The sequence below is a fragment of the Sorex fumeus genome, unplaced genomic scaffold (genome assembly GCF_029834395.1).
Source record: "Sorex fumeus unplaced genomic scaffold, SorFum_2.1 ptg000033l, whole genome shotgun sequence".
Classification (NCBI taxonomy): Eukaryota; Metazoa; Chordata; class Mammalia; order Eulipotyphla; family Soricidae; genus Sorex; species Sorex fumeus.
The window spans coordinates 21,234,378-21,261,208 of NW_026606090.1; the positions used below are offsets into that span (position 1 = coordinate 21,234,378).

The 26,831-nt window shown below is 53.6% G+C and overlaps 1 protein-coding gene across 2 annotated transcripts in view; it reads left to right on the forward strand.

The window, feature by feature from the left end:
- Window positions 1–1,224: 1,224 nt before the first annotated feature.
- Window positions 1,225–26,831, forward strand: part of FGFR1 (fibroblast growth factor receptor 1) — a 48,785-nt gene continuing 23,178 nt past the window's right edge. For both annotated transcript variants that reach the window (XM_056116775.1, XM_056116776.1), the window contains exons 1-2: window positions 1,225–1,464; window positions 9,943–10,118. In XM_056116775.1, the coding sequence (XP_055972750.1) occupies window positions 10,028–10,118 (91 nt within the window). In that variant the 5' untranslated portion in view covers window positions 1,225–1,464; window positions 9,943–10,027. The remainder of the gene's footprint in view (window positions 1,465–9,942; window positions 10,119–26,831) is intronic.

Sequence of the window (26,831 nt, forward strand, 5' to 3'; positions counted from 1 at the left end):
CCCCAAAAGAAAGAGAGGAATTGGGGCTCCCAGGTCTGGATTCAGGGATTCACAGCGATAGCACAGCAGGTAGGGCGATAGCACAGCGGGTAGGGCGTTCACCTTACAAGCGGCCAACATGGCCGACCCGAGTTCGATTCCTCCGCCCCTCTCGGAGAGCCCGGCAAGCTACCGAGAGTATTGGATATGCCAAACACAGTAACAACAAAGTCTCCAATGGAGACGTTACTGGGCCCACTCGGGATTCACATACGCTTGAGTTATCTCCAGAGATCCCTGTTATTTTCATTGATCCTTATGAAAACCTAGCGAGGGAGTCCCAAGCATCTGGGGGGAATAATAAACAAGTTTTAATTTTCTTCAGATCAGTGACTTGCCCCAAATCAATCTGTTGATAAGTACAGGGGGGAGGGGGCGCGGAGCACTTCCCATCTCGTGTGGCATAAACATCCCACCTTCCAGCCCTTTTTCATAGCTTTAGGAAATTAGACTCTGCTTCTTCCTGGGACGGTCTGAGCAGGCCAACACTGTCCGTTGGGAAAGTTGCCCACAGGATTCAAGCCCATTCCACTAGGGAACCACTAACCGTGGTTGCCTCCATCTGAGCAGCCGGCTCCTTTTCCTTCAGCTCCCTGCCACTCCAGCACTCCGGAGCACACTGTGGGAGGATTCTGGTTCGAACCCAGCACCACGGCCCCCAGTCTCCACCACCAACTCCGCTTCTATGCGTCCTTCGCAAGGCGGAAACTTCGAGAGGCCAGGCATTGCACGCCCCGTGTAGAGGGTCCAACTTCCCGCCGGCCACGAGACCTAAGTTCTGTGATGGGAAAAGACCAGAGGGAAGGAAAGTGCTCGGGGGTAGTGGGGGGAAGAGGGAGGTGGTCCACCTTCTCCTGCATAAACCCCGCTTGCTATTGATGGAGTGTTAACTACGTCCTTCCACCCATCCCCGGTGCAGAGCCGCGGAGAGGCAGCGGAGCGCTTCCCCGGGACCCGGGTCAGAGTCCAGGCCGGGGGCCCGCGCGGCCTCCCCGAAGCCCGTCTCCGCTCCCCGTCTGCGCACCCCAGGTCCCGGCGGAGGCCGGCCGAGCCAGGGCTGCTGCCCCTCGGCTCGGGGGCCGCGGCCCGGGACTACAAGGCCCAGCAGGCAGCGGCGGGGGCGGGGCGGGGGTGGGGCCAGGCGGGCGCGGGCGAGCGGACCCTCCCGGCCCCTGCCCACTGCTGCGGCGGCGTCGGCGGGAGCGGGACTCGGCGGGAGCCCGCGCAGCGCACGGCGGCGGCCACCCAGGCGCGGGCCCTGGGGCGGGCGCGGCGGGACGCCTGAGGCGACACGGCCGCGGGGTCCCGCGCCCACCCGCGCGCCGCCTCCGGGGCCCCCGCTCCCGCTCCATTGTTCGCGCCCGCGCGCGGCGGGGACGGGCCGGAGCCGGGCCCGGGCCCCGGCGGGAGCGCGGCGCCCCCGAGGTAAGAGCCGCCCCGCGCCCCCCTTTGTCTGGCCCGCGGCGCCCCGCGCCCCTGCCCCGCGCGCGGCCCGACGCCCAACTTTTCCGCGGAGTCGCGCCGGGAGCGCGGCGGGGAGTCCGGGAGGGGCCGGCCGGGCCGCGGGGCAGCGTGCGTGTGCGTGTGTGTGTCCCCGTGTGAGTGTGTCCCCGTGCGTGCGTGTCCCCGTGGGTGCCTGTTCCCGTGCGCGGGTGTCCGTGCGTGCGTGTGTGTGTGTGTGTCCCCTGCGCGCGTGTCCCCGTGCGCGTGTGTGTCCCCCGCGCGCATGTCCCCGTGCATGTGTGCCCCCGTGCACGCGTGCCCCCGCGTGTGTGCGGGCTGCGTTCCGCCCGCGGGTCGCGTGGGTGGGAGTGCGGCCCGGCGGGGCGGCGGGCTGGCTGCGCTCCTCCCGCAGGAGGCTGGAGAAGGTGTCGTCACCCGGCGGCCCACTGTGCCGGAGAGCGGCGCGGAGAAAGGAATTCCCGGTCCCGAGAGCGCGCGCGGCGGGGGCCCCCCTTGGTGCCCGGGAAGGTGGGAAGTTTGGGGGTCGGAGGGGGCCCGTCCGGGCCGCGGGGTGGGGGCAGGGACGAGGCTGGTCGTCCGGCGGTGCGGCCGATCGGCCGGACCCGCGCCCGCGGCGTGGGGCGGGGGATGGAGCGGGCGGGCGCGGGCAGGAACCCGCTGCGCGCTGGGAGCGCCGAGGGTGCCGTTGGGGAGTTGGGGAGAGGGGGCTGACGCGGGCTGCTTTTTTCCTGGGCCCAGAAGCCATTAGCCCATTAAAACATTTCTGCGGTGTCTTTCTCCCCCGGGTTCCCCGCGGCCCCCTTTCTTTTCCAGATGTGCCGCCGCATCTGGTTCCGTTTGGCCCTCGGCGGGCACACCGCAGCCGCATTGCTCACATCCTTCTCCCGCCCCGCGGGTGCGCAATTCCCGGGCCCGGGCGAGGCGAGGCGAGGCGAGGCGCGCGAGGGGAGCGGGGCGAGGTCGGAACCGCGGGTGGCCCAAGCGTCGCCCTCGAACCCCGCCGGGCGCGGCCGCAGGTCTGGCTGGGCGCGGGGGTTCGGGACGCGGCCCGGACTTTTCCAGGCTCGGCGCGGGGGAGACTCGGCTTGCTCTCGCCCGGACTTTTCCAGGCTTCTTTCAAATTGAAAACACTTCTCTGGTTTCCTCCTTTGGGCGGTCGTTTCGAGGCTGTAATGAAATCGCACTTTCTCTAGACATGGTAATTAAGGCGACTCGTTTCCTCCGCAGATGGGCCCTGCCCTTTGCACCTTCGGACCAGCGCTTTTTTCGGAAAACCGGCTGAGTTGTAGAACCTCTAGCTTTGGCACTGTGTGTAGAGCAGAAAGTGGCCATTTTCCCCCTTGGCCCGAGCCCCTGTTTCCTCTTGGAGCTTGTTGAAAAGCTGGGCCCCTGGGACGTGGCTGGGTCTGCCTAATTACCCCGGAGTCTGGGTCATCTCTCCTAGTGACCTAGGGAGAGCTGCTGGCTGGCCTGTCTCCCTAATGACTTGTTTACATATCTGCCCCATTTGGTTGGGGGGGGAGGGGGGCGCTTCAAAGTGGTGCTGCAGAAGACCCCAGAAGGAGTGCTGGGGTCCTTGGGGACCTGCGGGGATAGTCAGTGACCAGCTCCTTGCAGTGTAGGAGTGATGGCTGGCTGGCGGCAGGGAGGTCAAGCCCCTGGACTCACTGCCGCGGGGTGACTGGGCCCCTCTGACCCAGAGCCTTGGGAGGCCCTGTCCCTTGGCCTCTGGCTCAGAGAAGGTGCCCTCAGCCCCCACTGGGTAGCAGGTGGAGCACCCAGGGCCAGGGAACCCTGATCTGGGCTAGCTCACTTTATTCCTGGTGAATTCCAGAGGTCAGGGAGACGAGGCAGATGGACTCTCACCCAATGCACACCGAGGAAAAGTCATGAGTTCTTTTGTTGTCCTTGGTTTGGGCCACACTCAGCAGTGCTCTAGGGGCTACTCCTGGCACAGTGCTCTGAGGTTGAAGAGAGCCAGAGGTGCTCTGCACATGCCCAGACGGGTGAGCTGTCTCTCCGTCCCAGTCATCAGTTTTTTTGCTTTCAGTTGTGTGCTTTTTGCTTTAGCAGTTCACCTAAAACAAGATTCCTAAAATAGATTGGCTCCTGTGAGCTGAGGACTGTAGCGGCCAGCTTCTCTCCGTGTTCCCTTCTGGCCTCCATTTCTTAATCTTTTGTCAAAATGGCTGTGAGTTAAGAGCTTCGTAGGAAAGTTTGAAACTGTTGCTGCGGGTGGAAAAGGCCCCAGAATCGATTCCAAGTCTTATTCTGTAAAGCCTTCGTAGCTCTTAAGATGAATTTCATTTTCTCTTGGGAACTTTGTCTTGCATTTGTCTTCCCAAGCTCTCTGTCTGACTGTTGGGAGTCCAGCTGGAGAGCCTTAGAGAAGAGTTGGTGTTTCCAGAAGGGATTAAATGCCAAGCTTGGGCTGGGGTGTTTGCTCTTCCCCCAAGGATGCATCTTCCTTAAACCAGAAGTTTCCTCCACACGACCACTACCAATTAAAGCAGCTCTGTTTGGGCCTCCTGCCCACCCCGAAGACATAGCTTCTGGGAAGTGAACCATTCCGGGGACCTGGGAGCTCCGCTTGTCCGTCCTGCCTTCCACTGAGCTTCCCGGGCTACAAAGAGAAGTCTTGGGTTTTTCTTTATACTAACAATAATTTCTTTTTTAAAAAAAATTTTTTTTTAGGAGCTGGAACAATAGCATAGCGGGTAGGGCGTTTGCCTTGCACGCGGCTGACCCAGGTTCGATTCCCAGCATCCCATATGGTCCCCTAAGGACCTCCAGGAGTGATTCCTGAGTGCAAAGCCAGGATCATAGCTGGGTGTGACCCAAAAAACAAAAAATTAAATTAAAATTTTAAAAAATTTTATTACTGAATCACCGTGGGGTACAATTACAGATTTACAAACTTTTGTGCTTGCATTTCAGTTATACAATGATCGAGTACCCATCCCTCTACCAGTGCCCATTCTCCACCACCAATGATCCCAATATCCCTCCCGCCACCCGCAACCCAAATAATTTCTTAATATGCGTCACTCCCAAGGACGAGAGACTCATTTCTTTGTTTTTATTTCTTTTGTGCTTGAGGCCCACCCCTTGTTCTGTGCTCAGATGACCACGCAGGGTACCAGGGATTAGACTAGTGTCAGCTATGCCAAGGCAGATACCTCACCCCCTGGGCTGTATCTCTGAGCCCAGAATTTTTTTTTTCTTCTTACAGAAACTTTAAAAAAAAAAAAAAAGGAAAAGAAAACAGCTAATGTTTCGTAGACTGAGCGGCTTAACTTTTTGCCCCCAACCTTTTTGGGGGATCCACACCCAGTGGTTCTTGGGGCTTAATCCTGGCTCTGTGCTCAGGGATCACTCCTGGTGGGGCTTGGGGGGGCATTGCGGGGTGACCGGGACTGAAGCCAGGTGCCTTGCCACTCGGACTATCTCTTCTGGCCCTCCTCCAGTGTTTTTAAGTACTTGCCGCCGCGCCATTCTGTCTGTCAGTTTGCTTGTTAGGGGGTACGAGCCAGTTAACACTCTGGACTCTTGGGGTCACTCCAGGTGGTGCTCAGGGTCCCAGGTGAAGCCAGGGATGGGACCTCGCTCTTCTGTGAGCAGAGCATGTGCCCAACCCTAGCAGCTGTCGGCAGCCTGGCTCAGCCACTCTGAAAAGTGAGTAAAGAATGCTCTTCTGGGGAAATGACCATTTCTGTGAAGAAGCTGTTGCATTAATGTTTTGCTGTTGTTTCCTTACTTTTGAGGACTCCGAGGTGTTTAGAAAATGTCCCCGTTGGAATGCGTGGGAGTCGAGTTTGGCAAACTAATCAAGTGAACTTGACTCTTGCTTTCTCAACCTCTTTTCTGTTGAATTTCTTTCTTTTCCGTCGGCCTTTCTTTTCATTCACAAGCTCATCTAATTAACAAATGTGTCCGCATCCACCTGACAGGTGTTAGGTGCTGAGGATGCTAACAGAAGTCAGAGGAGGGTCCTGTTCTTGGGGAGGAGAGAGAAGAGAAAGGGAAACATAGTAACAAATGTAGCAAGATGAAAATAGCGCACATGAAGGAGGGGGAAGGGGGGGGACTTTGGAGACCGCTTTGGAAATTCCGGGGAATGAGATCCTCGGCTAGAGGGTTTGGGAGACTTGTAGAGGACTCAGCCTGTTTTGGTGGGACTCGACCGTAGAGCTCTTGAATCGGTAGACATGAGCGAAGGGCAAAGGAGAAACTCGGGCCGGGAGCTTGCCGAGCTGTGTCATCTCATTGAAATAGAGCATGAGCTACCCAGAGCCTTCGCTTCCTGGGAGCCACGGCTGCAGCGGCGACAGAAGGGAAATTTTCCGTAATTCATACGTGTGTTTGGATTTTAAGACGTTGCTCAAACACAGTATCAGTATTTGAGCAATCAACATAAGAATTTAATTGAGCTATGTTCTATTTTTTAAATATCCTGTTTTATAACACCAGTATATTTTTTATTTTTATTTTGCTTTTTGGGTCACTCCTGGCAATGCACAGGGGTTACTCCTGGCTCTGCACTCAGGAGTTACTCCTGGCGGTGCTCAGGGGACCATATGGGATGCTGGGAATCGAACCCGGGTTGGCTGCGTGCAAGGCAAATGCCCTACCCGCTGTGCTATCTCTCCAGCCCCAACACCAGTATATTTTTCACTTCTAGCATACTTCAGCTCTTGTCAGCCACATTTCAGTTGTCTGTTTCGAGGGGCTGGGAGCCCTTAATGGCACAATTAAGTCTAGAGTCTAGGTTTGAGGATGGATGGATGGATAGTGGCAAATTTGTAGAAGTGGGACGTTCTTTTCCTCTCGTCCCCAGCTGCCGAGATGTACTGGGTGCTGCTAACAAGGAGTGACTCAAAGCACGCGCCTTGTAATTTCCTACACTCGATTAGTACTTTAGAGAGAAGCCGATTAGTACTTTAGAGAGAAACCGTCACTTTCACCTACTGCCCGTTTGAGCCTTATAACTACCTGTGCGAGTATTTGTTTCTCTCTGACAAGTGGGAACCTGAGGCTAAGAAAGGTTAAGCAATGGCTTCACGGTGCTTCAGGGAAGGGCGGGAATTCACTTTTCCCTGGGTTGAGAGACAGTACAGGACTTACATCCAGCTGACCCTTGGTTGGACTCGCCGAGCACCGCCAGGAGCCATTTCTGAGCACAGAGCCAGGAGTAGCCCCTGAGCATCATGGATATGCCACCCCCAAGAAAATGAATGAATTCAGAAAGGTTTACATCCTAACCCTGCCAGGTTAGCTTTACCCCCTAACCCTATTAACTAGTATTTTCTCCATATAATTTTGTTGGGCTCTTGTTTGGTGTTTGGTTTGGGGCCACCTCCGGCAGTGCCCAGGGTTTGCTATTAGCTCTGCTCTCTGGGATCACTTCCGGGGTGGAGGGGGGAGACGGACTGTAGGGGGTCGCCACCTGCAAGGCAAGTGCCCTACCTGCTGTACTATCTCTCAGGCCCCTCCACATTATTTTTATTATTATTATTTTTTTGGGGGGGTCACAGCTGGCAATGCACAGGGGTTACTCCTGGCTCTGCACTCAGGAGTTACTCCTGGCGGTGCTCAGGGGACCATATGGGATGCTGGGAATCGAACCCGGGTCAGCCGCGTGCAAGGCAAACGCCCTACCCGCTGTGCTGTCTCTCCAGCCCCTCCACATTATTTTTAGACTAAGAGTATCATCTGATCTTCACCCCAGGACTCTGAAACATTGTGTGTGTGGGAGGCGGGGGGGGGGGGGGGGGTGTCCATGCTAATCTCGGTGTAAACCACCCATTTACACTGAGATTAGCACTGAGTGAGGTGCCCATACCCTCAGCTGCTGGGGGGTGGTGGAGCCCCCCTTCGACCAGTGGGAGGCGAATCTGTGTTCCTGTCCCCCCACTCACTGTGAGGCCTTTGCACCTCAGCCAGAGTCCTCCCCGGAGACCAGGGCAGGGGGAGAGCTGAGGTGGAACAGCTGTCTCGGAGGAAGCTGCCATCGCACCTGGGAGGCTCCACATCTGTGGAGAGTGAGGGAAGGAGACTGCTCCTGAGGGCTTTCAGGAATTCGCTAATTGGAGAATGAGCAGAAGGTGAGAGGAGGAGGCTGCGGCAGTCAGTCGAAGCCCCAGACGGACCCGTGGACTGGTGGTTAGAACCCTCGCGCTGGCTCCAGCCTTCGCTGGCTCCAGCCTTCGGGAGGGGTGTGCGGCCTCTTCCAGGAGCTGCTGCCTGCCTGGAGGCTGGGCTTTTCTTGCTGTCCTTTGTTCTAAAGAAGCAGAACTGGGAAAGGACGGGAAATTTGCAAGAAGGAAGCTATGAGATTAGTTGGTTTTGCTTGGGGGTGAGGGAGGAGCACTCCCTAGCAGTGCTCAGGGATCACTCCTTGTGCTCCTGAGGGACCATATGGAATGCTGGGGATCGAACCTGGGTTGGCCACGTGCAAGGCAAGTGCCCTGCCCGCTGTACAGTTGCTCCAGCCCCAGCTATGAGAGAGTTTGGAGTGACTGGATGGCAGAGTTGAATAGGGCGGTCACTGGCAGGTGGTCAGGCTTTTCAGGAGTCAGTGCCACGTGGTGGTGGGAGCCCCTGTCTGTCCCTCTTGAAAACAGTCTTTCTTGTCACAAGATGATGCTGCCCTTCCCTGTGGAGTACTGAAACGTCCCCTTTTGGGGGTCAGGGTACACCCAGTGGTGCACAGGGCTTACTCCTGGCTCTGCATTCAGAGATGACTCCTGATGGGTTCTGGGACCATCAGTGGAATGCGAATGGGTGCCTTGCCTGCTGGCCCCTGAAACTTCTCCACTCTGGCAGTTTCCTGGGACTTAGGTTCTTAGCAAGTATCCGTTGTTTCTGGACTACATCCTGTGTTTGGTGTGTCTTTGGACTATGTATGGAATCATATCTGGAGCACTGGTTGGCAACTTTCTGACGTTTGTGAAGCAGGTGAGAATCCTCTGGCGAGCAGAGCTTCTGGATCAGGGAGTGGCCCCGTGTCCTGGATGGTGTCAACGGTCTGTCTTTCAAGCAGTGGAATCGAGAATGGAAGTGACCCCTCTTCCAGGGTTTTGTCCGTCAGAGTGAGAGTTTGTGTCAGCTCAGGCAGGCTCCACAGCCCCTGCTTTGCCTCTCCCACCCCACCTCTGACATCTGGCTGCCCTCTGGACGGATGATGAGAGGCTAGATACCGTTGCTTCCCAGCTGTGAACCTCTCAGTCTTTCCCTGCGGCTCTTAACTTCTGTCCCCATCGATAGGTTTACTGTGAGAAGAAGAAAGGACATTTCATATGTTACCAGTGTCCTTCGAGCCCGCTCACCCCAACAGCAGAAATAGTATGGCAGCTAGGGTGCTTGCTTTGCATGTAGCTGACCTGCGTTCAGTCGTTGGCATCCTGTACTGTCCCCTGATACCACCAGGAGTCAGCTCTGAGCATCACACGTGTGGTTCCCCGCCCCTTCCCCAAAAAACCCTGCTCAACCTATTCCAGGTGTTCAGTACATATGTTTCCTCCTTACAGTCAGGAAAACTAAGATAATTTTTGTTTGGTGTTTTTGGGCCACCCCCAGCGATACACAGAAGTCTGTCTCTGCACTCAGAGGGTCATTCCTATTGGGCTCAAGGAACTGTATGGGGTGCTGAGGATCAAACCTGGCCTGGTTGTGTGCAAAGCAAACCCCTACTACCGCTGTACTGTTGCTCAAGCCCCAAACTTTTTTATTTTATTTTTTTTTTTTTGCTTTTTGAATCACCCTGGCGATGCTCAGGGGTTACTCCTGGCTCTGCACTCAGGAGTTACTCCTGGCGGTGCTCAGCGGACCATATGGGATGCTGGGAGTGAACGCGGGTCGGCCGCGTGCAAGGCAAACGCCCTACCTGCTGTGCTATCACTTCAGCCCCTATTTCCTAGTTCTCGGCTTACTCCGCACCCCAAACTCACTTCCTCCCTCAGCCAAGGGCTTGTGCCCTCGCGGGACTCGCCTTATTGGGGACCCTCTCGGCAGGCTGAGCCTCCCGCAGCCTACCGCACGCTCGGGAGCCCTTGCCCAGGAAGCGCCAGGGCTCCTCGGCCTTCCGTGAGTCCGTCTGCTCTCCCGGCACAGGCATTCACGGCGTTGCTCCTGGGAGAGCTTCACGGCGACTTTCCCAGCAAGCCTGCACATAGTCGGCATTCAGTAAATAATTGCAGAGCCAAGTTAAAGTGCTCCTTTGTGTGACCAGGGCCTCTAACCTCAGACCCAACATTTGGGGCAGGGCCACAATTCTCCTCTTTGTGCCTGAAGGGAGGAACTTTTTTTTGCTTCAAGCACCCTCCGGATGGAGTGACTCGGACTCTGAAGGTGCTCCGGTGCTCCGTCTCCCCACGTCCATCACCTCCGGCCTCGCATTCGCTAACATTCGCTAACGGTTCCTTTCCTTCCTCCCCCCAGAGTCAGCTTCACGAGGATTAAGCTCAAGGCGGAGTCTCCATGGAGGTGTGGCGCCTTGTCACCGACCTCTAACTGCAGAACTGGGATGTGGAGCCGGAAGTACCTCCTCTTCTGGGCTGTGCTGGTCACAGCCACACTCTGCACCGCCAGGCCGGCCCCGACCCTGCCGGAACAAGGTAAAGCCGCCTCCTGGCCCTCGCCAGCCAGCAGGTGGGGTGTGGCCGGGGCCAGTAGGCTCCTGGGGGCTGGGAGACTCAGGCCCCCCGCTGCCGTGGGTCTGCTCAGAACCAGTCTCGCCAGAGGTTGGATTGTGAGTTCAAAGGTTGGGTTGTGAGTTCAGAGGTTGGTCATAAGGTCAGCGCTTGGGTCATGAAGTCAGAGGTTGGTCATGAGGTCAGAGGTTGTCATGAGACCAGCGTTGGGCAGTGGGTGACCTGCTCAGGGTGGGTTTGTGCTTTTTTTTTTTTCCTACCTGAAACAAAAGAGCTTTGATTAGACCCCCAGAGTGGGCTCCCTAACCCAGACAACGATATACAGATTGAGGCTGCGTGAGGCAGTGGGGTGTGGGTGACACTCGAATTAGGGTTCAGTGCTTGGGTCACACTCTGGGGATGTCAAGGGAAGGGGAGGTAGATCAGCAGCCCAGGCTCCTAGAGAATCGTGGGGGTGCTTCTCTGAGGGTCGACACCCAGGCCATCTGCGTGCCAGCTTGCCTTTCCTGGCCCCATCTGCCGGGCCCTGCCAGCGGCTGGAGAGGAGGGAGCATGGGATGAGGGGTGGTGGGGATGGCCAGTGTCCAGCCGGAGCAGCACGGGAGAGGGGAGAGTGAATATGGCTCCAGTAGGGGCCTGAGCATCGTGCAGTGAGTAAAGCACTGGCCTCACACGTGGCCGACCAGGGTTCTGTGCCCAGCACCCCATGCAGTACCCTAAACCCCGCCAGCAATGGTCTCAGAGCATACAGCCAGGAGGAAGTGCTGACCACCACTGGGGACAGGAAAAGGAAAGAAGTACAATTATGGGGAGAATTGGATTGGGTCGTCTTTGTTCCATGCTAAGGAAACTGTACTCTAGTGCTGTACGTAAAGGAACTTCAAAAAGATTTTGTTTGGGGCTGGAGCAATAGCACAGCGGGTAGGGCGTTTGCCTTGCACACAGCCAACCCGGGTTTGATTCCCAGCATCCCATATGGTCTCCTGAGCACCCCAGGAGTAATTCCTAAGTGCATGAGCCAGGAGTAGCCCTGTGCATCACCGGGTGTGACCCAAAAACAAAACAAAACAAAAAAATTTGGGCTGGAGAGATAGCACGGCGGTAGGGTGTTTGCCTTGCACACAGCCGGCCTAGCTGAGCCAGGTTCAATTCCTCCACCCCTCTTGGAGAGCCCAGCAAGCTACCGAGAGTATCTCGCTGCATGGCAAAGCCTGTCAAGCTACCTGTGACGTATTCAATATGCCAAACACAGTAACAACAAATCTCACAATGGAGACGTTACTGGGCTCGCTCGAGCAAATCGATGAACAATGGGAGGACAGTGCTACAGTTTTGTTTTCGGGGCTTTGGGGTCACATTTGCTCAGGGGCTACACCTGACTCTGCTCAGGGATTAGAGCAGATACAGCCCAGGGGGTCTAGCAAAACGGGGTCTGCCACATGCGAAGCAAGTGCCTTAACCCATCTGCTATCTCTCCTGGCCTTTAAAAAGTTGTGATCCAGTCGTCACATGATCCAGTTTTCAGCTAATTCATCTGGCCCAGCTGAATTCGGATGGGTGGGAGGAAGATCCTATGTTTGAGTCCTGGCTCCAGCACTTCATAAAATGTCTTACTCGTTTTCACAAATCATTCAAACACATGAAACCTTTGCTCATCTTTAAAATGGGGGCATACGAGACTGAAGAAATATTTCAGTGGGGAGGATGTTTCCCTTGCACACAGACGACTGAGTTTGATTCCGGTACCTCATGGTCCCTCGACCCTTTCCAGGACTAATCCTGAGCACAAAGCCGGGAGTAAGTCCTGAGCCCCACTGGGCTGTGGCTCAAAAACCAAACAGTAAACAAAAAAGGTAAAATCATCGTATGGGGATAGTAATAAAGGGCCAACTAAAATAATCGTGATCAATCAGTTATAGGTCAGATGTTACTACTTATTGCTACTGCTACAGCTTTTGCCAGAAAGACAAATTGGATGATGGTTTTAATGAGAAGGACAGGCGGGTATGAACAAGGGTAGGGACTCTGTGATTGTCATGGGAGAAAAAAATAGGAAAAGATACTTGAGAAATAGGATCTGTGGGTTCAAGCGTGTTCGTTGGCAATGAAGTCGGAAGGTCCGGAAGTTTGTGAGGACTAGAGATTTACATCAGCTGTCACATAGACTAGGATAAGGGGTCACATGAGCACTGACCGCCGGATGGTGGTTGCGATATGCATTTGCGATAGGTCCTAGAGTAGCCTTTAGATAAAACCCTCAAGCTCTTGCAGATGGGAGAGGGTGGGAGAATGAGGTTATATGAATCTCGTGGTTGTGCATTTGCAGGCAGGAAAAGGGTATCTAAGCTCTAAGCATAAGGAACTTCTGGGGGATGGTAATGGTGGTGGAGGGGATTATTGAAGCTCCTGCTTGAACTTATCATTAGAAAAGGAAGCCAGGCAATGGAAGGGGCTGGGGGCCAAGGGTTTGGTTTGGTTTCACGGCCGCTCATGGCTCTGTGCTCAGCGGTCTCCTGGCAGTGCTGTAGGACCGTGTGTAGTCGAGGTTCAGACCAGGATCACAGGTGGGCTGTGCTGCCTTTACCTCGGTAGCGTCTCTCTGGCCCAGGCTGAGTGTTGGTGACAATAACTAGGATCCTAGAAGGAGAGAAGGGACGGGAGAGACGGAGTCAGATGCCACGGAGCACATCGACTTGGGCGGTCATTCTGTGAAACGTCACTTTTTCGTGTGTTGTAAGTACAGGGTAGTGTGTTTTCATAATGTAGCATCCAGGTAACTTTCACCCCAGTCAAGATAGGGGACATTTTCCTCACCCCCCCCGCCCCCCCAAACTTCCCACATGCTCCTTTGCAATCCCTTTGCACAGACCTGCGCACCAACCCATGTGACTTCATCGCTGTAGTTGAGTTTCACCTGCTCTAGAATTTCATATAATGGAATTATCGGATGAATCTAAACTCCTTAACCTGTTGTTGGCTGTTTGGGTTGTTAATACGCAAATGCCTGTGAATATTACATGTTTTAAGTCTTCGTGTGGGCATGCATTTTCCTTGCTTTAATGTTCTGGTTGGCTCTGCTTCTTATGGACGGTTGAATTGGGGAAGGTAACTCTCTGCACCGACAGAAACGATTTTGATGATGAACATCCGCTCTTGGCGATGCTTAATCCCCATGTCTGGGGCTGGAGCAATAATATAGCGGGTAAGGCCTTGCACACAGCCAGCCCAGGTTTGATTCCCAGCGTCCCATATGGTCCCCCAAGTACTACCAAGAGTAATTCCTAAGTGCAGAGCCAGGAGCATCCCCTGAGCATTGCCGGGTGTGACCCAAAAAGGAAAAAAAAGAAAAAAATTCCTCATGTCACATGAGACTGTACACAAAGTCTTTGCGCAGAGCCTGGGCCTAGGCAGTGAGCCGTGAGCAGCAGAGTGGGTGCTGTCTCTGCGGCCCATAGGAGCCCCCCCATCCCCCCCAGCTGAGAGGGAGCACTTTGCTTTGCGGATGGCAGGAGCCAGGAAAGGCTTAGAGTCAAGGGCCCAGTTCTGTGGCCAGCGTGCGTCCGTGCTGCCTGTGTGTGTGGGTTTCAGCCCTCCTGAGAGAGCGCTGGTCCCTGCCGTGAGCTGCTGTGACGCCTTGGGGGGGAATCCGCCTGTGCTTCCCTCACCGGGAGCTACTCCCAGCTGTCAGATACCACCGTGCTGTCTCGGCCCTGCTGACAAGTAATGCTGCTGTCCTCAGGGGAAAACTCCTCTATAGATGTTTGCCCAAAACTGTGCAGAGCTTCCCAAACTTATTTGGCCTACTGTCCCCCTTTACCAGGAAAAAATAAAATGACTCAGCATCTCCCCTCCTGGAAATCTACTTTGGGAACGTATAGAAAGTGCCCCCCCACTCCCCCGGTTGCACCCCTGGCTGGTGTGAGAGCCTCCGCCAACTCTTTTTTTTTTTTTTTTTTTTTTGCTTTTTTGGGTCACACCAGCAATGCACAGGGGTTCCTCCTGGCTCTGCGCTCAGGAATTACCCCGGAGGTGCTCAGGGGACCATATAGGATGCTGGGAATCGAACCCGGGTTGGCCGCGTGCAAGGCAAACGCCCTACCCGCTGTGCTATTGCTCCAGCCCCTCCGCCAACTCTTTAGAAAGGGGTGTGTGTGTGTGTGCGTGTGCGTGCGTGTGTGTGTGTGTGTGTCTGTCTGTCTCTGTGTCAGAAGGCCCTCCCACCCCCCACCCCCATGTCTGCAAATGTCCCTGAGGGATGGGGAGGTCCAAAGTTCCTGGCTGACCTTGGAAATTTGATTTAATAAAGGTTCCAGGAGAACGGAGCTCCCCCCCTCCCCCTCTCCTTCCTGCCCCCTCTGAAGCAGCCCAGCTGGTTGCAGCTCCAGCTGGAGGGAGGGACGGGGTGCTGGAATGCACCGTGGGGGTCACACCACGTCGTGGTGGGGCGAGGGAGCTCTTTCAGAAGAGGCACGCCACCTTGAAACAGACCTGTGGAGCTCAAGAACCTTGTTTCTGTGTCTTTTTCTCTTTTCGAGCAAATCCAAATTCTCAAAGTCAGTCCAGAATTGCATGTAAGGCCAGCTTTTTTTTTTAAAGAGTTGGGTAAGGGGAGTCCTACCCCTACACCGCCCCCCGCTCCTCAGACCATGGTGAGAGGGACACGGTCTCCGGGTCCCTGTTCAGAAACCTGCAACTAATAAGTGCTTGAGTGGGCCGGGCCTCCCAGCTCCTCCCACCGCCCCGACTCCAAGGGGCGAGGTTCCACTTAATGGAAAAGCTGCGAGTTTCCATTTCTGGCCGCAAGCCCCTGGACTCTTCGTCCCACAAAGCCAGGCTTTGTCTTTGTTCTGCAGAAACCTGTGTCGCGGGGCTTCAGGCAGTGGTGACACTCCCAGCTGCAGCTCCCAGGGTCTGGCCACCCCAGCCAACCCTCGCCGCCCCTCCAGGGGTCCTGCCTCCGCTTTTGGCCCGAGGGGTATGCATTTCAGGAGGGGGAGCCCAGGAGGCAGGCAGGGAGAAAAGCCCTTTCCCTTCTGCCTCACATGCATGTTGAAGAGAAGTTTCTCGCTCACTCCAAGAGGGCACGTGGGAATTCAAGGGGCTGAAGGTGAAATTGGGCGACCCACTTGGGCGGGTTGAGAGTTTCGGTTTACGGGTTTCTGCAGGGGTCTCAGTTACCAGGTTTCATACACTCCGCCTGAGGCTCCTCTGTCCCATATCTGCCCCCCAGAGGGGGTGACTGCCTGTGAGAGCCGCTGGAAAGGTGTGGACCAGTGGGACACGCACACACCCAGGCCTGACCACGGTGAGGAAGGAGGGCTCACTTGTCAGCACGCGCGCGCACACACACGCACACACACACACACACCCAGGCCTGACCACGGTGAGGAAGGAGGGCTCACTTGTCAGCACGCGCACACACACACACACACACACACACACACACACACACACACACAGGCCTAGCCACGCCGGGCTAGCACCGCGGCCTCTCTGGGCTGTGTTCTTGGCTTTGGCGTCTGCATTGCTCCACCATTAGCTCCACTGATTTTCCACTCTGCCTCTGCCAGCCAGCTCCCCGAGGTCCGGGAGGAACAGTTTCTCAGAGAAGAGCAAATGGCCGTCCCGAGCCTTGCCGTGCCAGGTGGGGGTATGCCCTTGCATGGGGTCTGGCAGGATTCTGTCACTGGCACAGGGGGACGAGCAGGATAGTGGCCCCGCACTGGGTGGGGCAGGAGCCGGATAGGGGGCCGCTGTGCCGGGCCACGAGGCGTCACTTCCCTCCTCCCCACGGCCTGGGAAGGAGATAACTTTCCCTGCTGCCCGGGGCGCAGGTCTCTCTGGGGAGGTGCCCCCCCACCCAGGCTTTTGTGCAGATTCCTTCCTTGATGCTGTTACGGTTTGGAGGCACATCAGATGCTCAGGCGCAGTCTAGACCGCAGGGTGCCTGCCATCAAACCCAGGGAGCCAGTGCCCTGCTTTCTTCTGAAGTCTCCTCTCCCTCCCTCCCCACCCCCCACCTGCCCGCTCCCTGTGCTCTGGAGGTGCTCCCGCTCTTCGCTCCTTGGAAAAGTCTTCAGAAGTTAAGCTGCCCTGAACTGGGTACTTTGCCCTGAGACCCAGTTGCCATGGCCAAACGGTGGGGACTGTTGCCTGGAGCCCCCAGCTGACCTGCTGTCCCCTCAGTGCTCTCTTTCCACTGCCCACTGCCTGCACGGGCAGGTCTTGTAGGCGTCGGGGAAGGGCCTGGATAGGGAAAGAAGTTAGAAACCATCAGCGCTGAAGTTCTCAGGGCTTAATCAACAAGGAAGATGCATTGACAGCTGTGTCTTCCCTCAGGTTTCTTTAAGGTTGAAAAGTAACTTCCACCCTCCCAGTTCACTGATGATCCTGCCCTCCCTCTCCTTCTCCCCTCCCTTTTTAACTTCTTGCTTTCTCTTTCATCCCTGTGTTCTTTCACCCATCCGACCAAGGACTTCCTTTATCCCTTTTCTCAACAAGGGAATACGGGTTTATATTAGATAGGCTAATGTTTATTATATATATGTATGTATATACATATATAAGTAAAATCATTGTTTATTCTGGTCTGTTAGCCTGAAGTGTCCACCCCTACCCTTTCTCTGTTTGCTTCGTAACTCCTAATGAATTCTGTGATGAAGGTTTATCTTGGGTTTGGTATAAGGCTTAGCTGAAGCTTAGGCTCCCGCTTAAAACCTTCCTCTGCAGATTAATCATCCTTCCCTACCTTCCCTCTCTGTTCAACTTCAGATCTAGTGTTTACTATATTCTGCCGTATATTATGTGGAGTTTTTTTTAATATATAGCAGTTTCTTCCACTTCAACAAAGTTTTGTCAACCAGAAATAACAATTTTATTCTTTTAAAATGGTGTTGCTGGGGCTGGAGAGATCGCACGGCAGGTAGGGCGTTTGCCTTGCACGTGACCGACCACAGTTCAATTCCCAGCGTCCCATATGGTCCCCCAGCACCGCCAGGAGTGACTCCTGAGAGCAGAACCAGGAGTAATCCCTGTGCATCGCCAGGTGTGACCCAAAAAGCAAAAAAAAAAAAAAAAGGTGTTGCTTCGATCTGTAACCTATTACAGATAATTTAGAAAATATAGACCTGTAAAGAGCCAAAAGAACAATTCTTGTATCCTCATTCCAAAATAATCACTTATCAAAAAATAATTTCTGTTAACTCTGAATCTAGAGTTCTTTTAGACCTTTGTCTTTCATTTGTACAAATGTGACTTTTCAAAAGTGGACTTTATATTGCTTTGTAGCTTAAACATGTTTTGTTTTTGCCAGCAGGAACATTTTTTCCTTTATGCTTAATAACTACATAGTTACTACATTGTGTGACTGTAAAGATTGTATTTAGTTGTGCAGCTCTTTATTACTTTTAATAGTTCACACAGAGGGCTGAAGTAATATATAGCGGGTCAGGCTTTTGCCTTGCATGCAGCTGACATGGGTTCTGTCCCTGGCACTGCCCCCTGCCTAACACTTATTCCCTTCCACCCTCACCCCCTCAACCACTGACCCGAGAGCCATCAGCTTGTGGGGAATCCCAAGCGGAAACAGGACTTTGAGGTCACACAGCTGGAGGGTGGTGGGGCGGGGTGACACATGGGGTAATACTCGTCAGTTGTGCCGCCAGGGTTCCCAGTGTTTCAGACCGTACCCCTTTGTCAAATTGGGTTGAAGAATCAGGCATTAGGGTCCGGAGCGATAGTCCAGCGGGGAGGGCGTTTGCCTTGCACAGGACGGATCTGGGTTCGATCCTCGGCATCCCATATGGTCCCCGGAGCACCTCCAGGTGTAATTCCTGAGTGCAGAGCCAGGAGGAAACACCCCCACCTCAAAGGGAAAAAAATGAGGTTCAGTTCCCTTTGTGGGTCATGTATGTCACTGGGAAAGGACTGCGGGGTGGCTTGCCTGGCAGTGCCTGCTCCTGAGTGAGGGTTTCTGAATCAGTGGCACGGTGAGCTTCTCTCGGGAAAGTGGTTTCCTAAGTGAAAGTAATCAGTAGAACAAGAGCCCTATTGAGACCTACCTGGACAGGGCCTGGGGTCAGACCAGCAAGTGTCGGGTCCCTCCCCTGGAGCATTCTGGGTGGGCTACTCTAAGTTCTGGAATGTAGTGCTTTTGCGGGGACATGCATAGCTTGTTTCTCTCGTGGCTGGGGGCCTGCGATGTCGTGGATGGAAAGAAACCAGCCGGGAGGCTGAGGAGCAGCGGTATTGTTTTGACTCTACCAGGTCTTTTTTTTTTTTTCCAGTTAAATGCAGAAGAGGGCGGAGGGAGATCGGGAATTTGGGGATTTTTTTTTCCATCTTTCACTAGTTTATTTTTTTAATTCTTTAATTCTAAAAGGCCCTCCCATTGATCGTCGATTTGCTCGAGCGGGCCCAGTAACGTCTCCATTGGAGACTTTGTTGTTACTGTGTCTGGCATACCGAATACTCTTGGTAGCTTGCCGGGCTCTCCGAGAGGGGCAGAGGAATCGAACTCGGGTCGGCCATGTTGGCCGCTTGTAAGGCGAACGCCCTACCCGCTGTGCTATCGCTCCAGCCTTTTAATTCTAATGTAGGAGTATTGCCATTTATTCAGCCATTGATTAGGCTGATTGAATTGGGCATGAATGCCACCTTAATTGTTTTTCTTCTTTTTTATAAATTTATTTATTGAATCACCGTAAGAGCAGTTACAAAGCTTTTGGGTTTAAGTCTCAGTCATACAATGATGAAACACCCATCCCTTCACCAGTGCCCGTTTTCCACCACCAAAAATCCCAGTATCCCCCCATCCCACACCCTCCCCCTACCTGTGTGGGGCAGATGATTTCCACTTTCTCTCTACTTTCATCACATTCAATATTTTGACACCAGACCCACCATTATTATTTGGGATTTTACCCCAACACTCAGATCTGCCGAAAAGGCAACCATAGACAATTTGTTTTCTATTGCTGGTTATGAATAACATATGATGTCACACAACCGCAGTAGTGGCTGCGTGACTTTGGAATTCCGAAATTTTAACAATTTAAATCTGGAGGGATTTCTGCCAAAACCTGCTGGGTTCCAAGATTTGTTCCTGAGTCTCTGGGATCATGGCCATTAAGCAGCTTGATCAGGAGCCAGAGAGGCCGTTCGTGGGCAACAACTCGGGTTCTTGTTGGAGTGGGGAGAAAAGGGCCGGCTCCACCCCCATCCCTTGAGGCCCCACATGTCTCATCACTGCAGGCCCAAACCTGACTGTCCTCTGACTTTTGGAGGGTGGTGGCCACTGAGCCGCCAGGGGGAACAGGCCAAGGCATGAAAACTATTCCCACCTGGGGTGGCCTGGGAATTTAGTTTTTGTCAGAGTTGGCATTTATCAAATTGATGTAGTAACTACAAAATTAAAAAATATACGTATTAGTTTGTGGTATAAAATCTGAAGTGTACCATGGAAACTGAACACAGAATTACTGAACATCACTTCAAGTACCTTATGCTAGTTCTGTGTAACCTTTAGGGAGGAAGGGCAATAAAAGTCTGAGAGATCTTGGGCTAGACAGAGTCCAACAGCTATGGCAGTTACCTTGCGTGCAGCTGGCCCTTGTTCAATCCCCAGCAGCCCATCTGGTCCCCTGAGCACTGCCAAGATTAAATCCCAAGAGCAAAGCCAGGAGTAACCCTTGAGCATTGCCAGGTATAACCTAAAAACACGGGCCAGCGCTATAGTTCAGCGGGTAGGGCGTTTGCCTGCTACCTGGCCAACCAGGTTCGATCCCCAGCGTCCCATACGGTTCCCTAAACACCGCCAGGAGTAATTCCTGAGTGCAGAGCCAGGAATAACCCCTGAGCATCGCTGGGTGTGACCCCAAAAGCCAATAAATAAATAAATGAAAACACACACACACACACACACACACATAAATAGTCTTAGAGGTCTTCCTGGAAAGGGGGCCATTTACTGCCCCTTCCCTGGGCCTTCCCATGGGGTAGGCCCAGCCCTGATAAGTATTAATCTCACCAGCCAGATGCAAATACATTGTATGGCTCATTTTAAAAGCTTCATCTGGAGGCTGGAGCAATAGCACAGCGAGTAAGGCGTTTGCCTTGCACGCAGCCAACATGGCCGACACAGGTTCGATTCCCAGCATCCCATATGGTCCCCCGAGCACCGCCAGGAGTAATTCCTGAGTGCATGAGCCAGGAGTAACCCCTGAGCATCGCCGGGTGTGACCCAAAAAGCAAAAAAGAAAAAAACTTCATCTCCAGAAGGATTTTAAGTAAGATTTGGTTCATATTAGATACACAGTTACATATTTTGAGTATGAATGCACTGGTGAGTGGCCACTCATTTTGCCTTCTGAGGAGCCACACCCTGGTGATGCTCAGGGGTCACATCTGGCGAGGCTAGGGCGAGGGGCCTGGGTTGGAGCCAAATGCACAGCAAGGGCCTGGAGCTCCATGCTATCTCTCTGGCCCCTGTGTTTCTTTCTCTAAAGAGACCTAGGAGGCCCAAGCTATAGCACAGCGGGGAGGGCAATTGGCCTTGCACTCAGCCAATGTGGGTTTGGTCCCTGGCATCCCATGTGGTCCCTTGAGCAACACCAGGAGTAACCCCTGAGCATCACTGGGTGTGACCCCAAAAAGCCAAAAAAGAGAGAAAGAAAGAAAGAAAGAAAGAAAGAAAAGAAAGAAAGAGAGAGAGAGAGAGATATCTAAGATACCTAGAGAAATGACTTAAAGCCTGGGGGTATGCCATGCCTGTCGGTCCCTGGGGTGCTGACAGGAGGACCTTCAGAGGTCTGAAAGGAAGGGGACCCACCAGCACTCTCTGCATCTTCCCCGGCCACCATCATGCTGTACGCACATATCCTGGCTGGGCTCTCAGCAGCACCAAGAAGGCCACGGCCAGGCCATAATGGCAGTTCCAGAGCCTTCACTGGCTTCTGACTGTGATGATGAGTGTGGTTCCATAGCTGGGTGTTAAGTCACGATGACCCCAGCACTGGGGAAACTATTGTGATGTGGAGTGATCAGCCTCCACGGTGATATGCAGCTTAAAGATTTAGATCAATGCAGAATAGCCGTCTCCTGCCCCATCAATTTGGGTCCGTTGTTCGTATGTCCCAGAGTGAAGAAACTAGGCAAAAGGAAAACCTTGGGATTCTTCATCTAGATGAAGTAGGATGCATATGCAAATAAAATGTCTTAATAGAAAATAAAAATGTCTTAAAAATTGCAATTTTTATTTTCTCATCCGGCTTCTTCAAAGCCATTATAGTTCTCTTGCAGGGCTCTTTTTTTTTTTTTTTTTTTTTTTGTTTTTTGGGTCAACCCAGATGCTCAGGGGTTACTCCTGGCTCTGGACTCAGAAATTAGCAGTGCTCAGGGTGGGTCATATGGGATGCTGGGGGTCAAACCCCAGTTAGCCACATGCAAGGCAAATGCCCTACCCACTGTGCTGTCACTCCGACCCCTCTTGCAACGCTCTTGATTGTGGTGGGAAACCCAAGCTTGTGCTTCTCACACGTCCTCAGAGTAGGCAAGGATCACATTTTAAATTCTCACCAGTTTAGAAGGTAGGTGCTCCTTCTATTTTAGTGGCTTGGGAAACTGATTATAAACAGCGTAGTCAGACCACTTGGGTTTGGGTTTTGTTTGTTTGTTTTGTTTTGTTTTTCTATTAGTGAAACACCATGAGGTACAGTTGTAGACTTACAGATTTTTGTGCTTGGGTTTCAGTTATACATTGATCAAGTACCCATCCCTCCACCAGTGCCCACTCTCCACCACCACTGATCCCAGTATTCCTCCCACCCCCCATCCCCCCCATCCCACCTCACCTCTGTGGCTGGGCATTCCCTTTTGTTCTTTCTCTCCTTTTGGGTGCTGTGGTTTGCAAAAGAGGCATTGAGTGGCAGTCATGTTCAGTCTATAGCCTACTTTCAGCATGCATCTCCCATCCTGGGAGGGTCCTCCCAACCCCCTTTATTTGGTGCTCCCTTCTCTATCTGAGCTACCATTTCGGCTGGCCTCCAAGTCAGTCATGGAGGTTTTTGTATTTTTAGGCCACACCCAGCAGTGCTCCTGGCTCTGCACTCAGGGATCACTCCTGGTGGGGCCTGAAGGACCATATAGGGTTTGTCGAACCCAGGTCAGCTGTGTGTAAGAAGGGCACCCTATCGCTGTGCTATCTTTCCAGTCTGAAGAGCAGTCATTCTTAAACATCGCTTCAGACTGGCGGTGGTTGAAGGACGTTTGTCGGGTGCTGTTTGAGGAAGGAGACATTCCTGGGCACTTTCTTGCTTTGCTGAAGCTTTGACTTGAAGTCAGTTATCACCCCAGTGGAATGCCGGTCAGTGCTGCAGCCCTTTAGAAGGGTGCTGTGCGTCCTCCATCTCTGCTCCTTTGTTGTCAAACTCCAGTTTACCTTTGGAATTAAGGTTTATTTTCCTTAGGTTTAGGAATTAGCTTTTGAACCTTAGACAGTCAGATTCCTCTCTGACTGCCCCATGAAGGTCCCCTCTGGAATTCAGAACTTTTCTTATCTTGACTTCAGCATTAAAGACTCTATTAATACTTTTGAGGGTGCATTTGGAAACAGCATTTATTCTATCGTGTCTGCCCTCACTTCCCTCAGGCAGTTGTTTGTTTATTTTTGGTTTGATTTATTTGCCTAGGTTGTTCTTGTGGGGTGATCGTGGTGACCTGACCTGCAGTATTCTGGCCTCTCCAGTGCTTTCTGATCGGAGGTTTCTGAGGCTTCCTCTCATGACAGCACCTCAGGCGAGGAGAAGAGCCAGAGAATGAAGGCCTTATTGCAGGTGCCAGTAGCGGAAGCTGTGCGGCTGAAACAGCATCTCTTTGCTGTTGTTATTTTTGTTTTGTCTTTGGGTCACACTCAGTGATGCTCAGGACTGAGCTATGGCTCTGCAGGGTTCGCCCAGTGGGATGGATAGTATGGGAGGCTGGGATCTCACCCGGGTCAGCCTCAGGACCGGCCAGGCCCTTCCCCACTGCACTAGCACTCCGGCCCCCAAACAGTATCTCTTTAAGAAGGAAGGTCTCATATGGTCCCCTGAGCACCACCTGGGTTAATTCCTGTGCATTGCAGGGTGTGACCCAAAAAACAAAAACAAAAACACACACAAAAAAAGGAAGGTCTCCCACTGTGGGGGCTGGAAGGCTGATGGTCAGTGATGCCCAGTGAATACCCCGTTGGAGCTGGAACATGCCTAGAGCTCGTCAAATCCACATGCTTCCCGCTGAGGAGACTGAGACCTGAGCGGGGAGGGGACATGCCCCAAAGCTCACTCACAGTTCATGGTCACCAGTTCAGCCAGCTGGCTCTAACGGAGAGAGGGGCCAAATGGTTTTTATCAGGATTTTAAACTTGCCTCTGTGTCCCAGAGGACCTGGAATGCTGACATTCCCAGGGTAGGAGCCTCAGAACCTCTCCCAGGTTATCTGAGCAAAGGGGTGTTGATGTTGGTCCTTACCTGGCCCCAGACGCTGCCTGAGAGCCTTACTGCAACTCTGGGGGGAAATCCCTACGCCACATGCTTTGCATTTCTTAAAACAGTGCTCGGTGTTCAGCTTCCACATATGTGGAGGAGAGGAAAATGGAAGCACGGCCATGGCTGCGTGGGGTATAAATGAATCACCTCACACCTCCCTGTCCTGCAGATTTGTGAACAGACCCGTGGTCCCCAAGGTAGATTCCAGGCCCAGTAGAAACCATCCCAGTTTGAGGGAAACTTTACAGGGTTGACAACTTACTTTGTCAAGTTGGAACATTTTAAAAAACCCAGTGCCATAGAGCACCATCATTTTTGTGTGGTTATAAAGTAGAATTTTCCATTTTTAACTTAGATTTATTTTGTTTTGGGGCCACTGGGCCGACTCCTAGCTCTGCTCTCGACTATTACTCCTGAGAGCTTGGGGACCGTATGGGATGCCGGGGATCGAACCGGGTTGACTGTGTGCAAGATGTGTTCACCCTGGAACCTCCATCTCCAGAACTTTTCACCATTCCTGACTGAATCTCTGAACCCATTAAACACTAACCCCTTCCCCAGCCCCTAGCAACACCATTTGTTTTGTCACATCATCACCTTCCTACATCATTTGTTTTGTTACGTCTTGTTTTGGCCACACCTGGCGATGCTGGGGGCTTGCTCCAGGCTCTGTGCTCAAGAATCACTCCTGGTGGTGCTCAAGGGGGAGCATAAAGGTGCAGGGATCAAACCCAGGTCGGCAGCATGCCAGGCAAGCACCCTTCCTGCTCTATTTTTACAGCCCCCACCATTTAACTTTTAAATTAAATGGTTTATACCTTCATTCCCATAAAGTCAGACTAGGGTCATTTCTTGAACCTTTCCCACTCTCTCAGGCAGCCTTTGGCCCAGCCCCACCCCTGGAGCTGGACAGGAAGGAATATGGTGGGTGTGCTGGGATGCCGGAACCCCCATGAATTGAGCTTCCAGCAGGGGCCATGGCTGAGGGGGTGCAGGGCAGAAAGGCAAACCCTGAAGCAGCTGAGGCCTCTGCTAATTCATCAGCAAGCAGTTAGGGGAGACACACGCTTTCCTGCCCAGATGCTGGCCCCTTCCCCCAAACAAGCTCTGCGGGGTGTGGGGAGGGTGGGAGTGTCGTCGTCCCCCCACCACACACACACACACACACACACACACACACACACACGTTTTTTCTTTTAGGAACCTGAAGGGACTCTGAGGTCAGAGCACTGCAGAGTGGGCGCTGCAGGGCTGCGCTGCGCGCTGATGCCTGCCTCCCCTCCCCTCCCCCACGCTTAATGATCTTTCCATTACAGAACCCAGACCAGGAAGTGCATGACAGGTCGCAGCTGCAGACACATGGCTGGGAGGCCGGGCTCGGGGCCAGGGTGGGAGGGTCTCTCTCTCTCTCTCTCTCTCTCTCTCTCTCTCTCTCTCTCTCTCTCTCTCTCTCTCTCTCGCACACACGTGGAACATGTCCTTTACTTCTCATACCAGCTGGTGGCCAGGGAATCTTTTGCTTTGTGGTTTTAGGAATTTCTTTTTAAAAACAAAAGCAGGAGCAAATGCCCCGCATCTCGCATCTCGCTGCCTCCAGAGCCGGGGTTCTCTGGGAGGCCTTTGCTTCCTGCACAGCGGCCCAAGTGTCCTGGGTGTTCTGTGGCATTCCTGGACCGAATCCCAGTCACTGTGGTTTCTGATTCTGCATGAGAAGAGTCCGGTTGCAAGAGTATGAACTTAGCGAACCCATTTTTGTGATCTGGGTTCGAATCCTACAGAAGCAGTTGAGCTTTTGGCGTTTTCCCAGTCCTCCCGTGGGCGACCCCTTCCCTACACAGGCTAGCTCAGGAAATGTTAATTTACCCCCAAAGTGTGTCCTGGGGGGCAGTTGTCACACTGCGGATCCTGTCTCAGCCGCCAGCTGTGTTGTTGGCTTTCTTCCCTGATCTGCCCGGGCCCGGATTCCTCTGGTGTCAAGTGCCAAGTGTGAACCAGTGACACAAACTTCCAGGAACTGGGAGTTGGGGTGGCCTCCTGGGCCTCCTCCCATGGCTGCGGGGCTTCTCCCTTGGCTGAACCTCCCGGGCGTCCTCCCGGGTGTCGAGGTGGTCGGCAAACTTTCCTCTTCTCGGTAAAGCTGGAGGGAGACAAGAGTGGCCGCTGGGGATTGCTTTGGGGAAATGGATGTAGTGAGTTTTATTTTGGGCTTCGACCCTGGTGTGTAGGCAAACAACTGGGGCGAGAGTTTTTGCTGGGGAGAGAGGAAGAGGGGAATTTCTTTTAAAACAACTCCTGGGCACATTCCTTTGTTAATCGCTTAATTACAGCCTGGGTGTTCGATCGCTCCCCTTTGTGGGAGGTAGGGAAGGTGGGGGGGGGTCGCACCGGGACTGAGACTAGGGCGTGGTCTCTGGGGGGCGGCATGCAGATACCAGGATGCATCAAACAGATGCACCCACTCCGCGCTCAGTGGGGGGCCTTGACCCCCCCACTCCATCCTGTCACCATTGGACTCTGGAGACGTCTCTTGGAAGGCCTGTCCAGCTCTGCGCCCAGATGCCCCCTGTGTGGGGCTCTGCGGCCCTGGAGAGCCGTTTGGGGGTGGGGGGCTGGGGTGGGCTCTGGGGTCGACTGCAGTATGGGCTGCACAGGCCGCTCTGCAGTAAATTACAGTGACGACGTGGGACACACAAAAGACCGAAATCTTTTTTTAATAAAAACAAAACAAAACTCCGGCCCCAAGCCCCTGGGCTGCTGAATGGCTGAGGCTGGAGGCTTCCTGTCAGGATTAGCCGGGCTGCCGGGGCCTGTGTGTGCTGCCTTTCTCCTCAGGAAATACCTTTAGTAAGCCCCGGTGGGGTCCCCATGGCAACGCGCGCGGGGACCTGCTGACGGGCCATTCAGCCCACCATTGTTCCGCGGCCCTTTGTTGCCAGCTGTATTGCTGCCCCTCTGGCAAACACAGCAGTTTGCACCGTTTTGTCAGCCTGAAAGTGGAGTTTTTACATTTTAATGGGCACTTCTGGCAGAGGCCCATTTGCATGCAAAATGCTCCTTCTTTCCCTTTTTCTATTAAAAAAAAAAAAACACCTCCGCCACCCTACACCGCACGACCTGGGTCGGCCTGGCGAAGGCTGTGAGGTCAGGGTGTCGC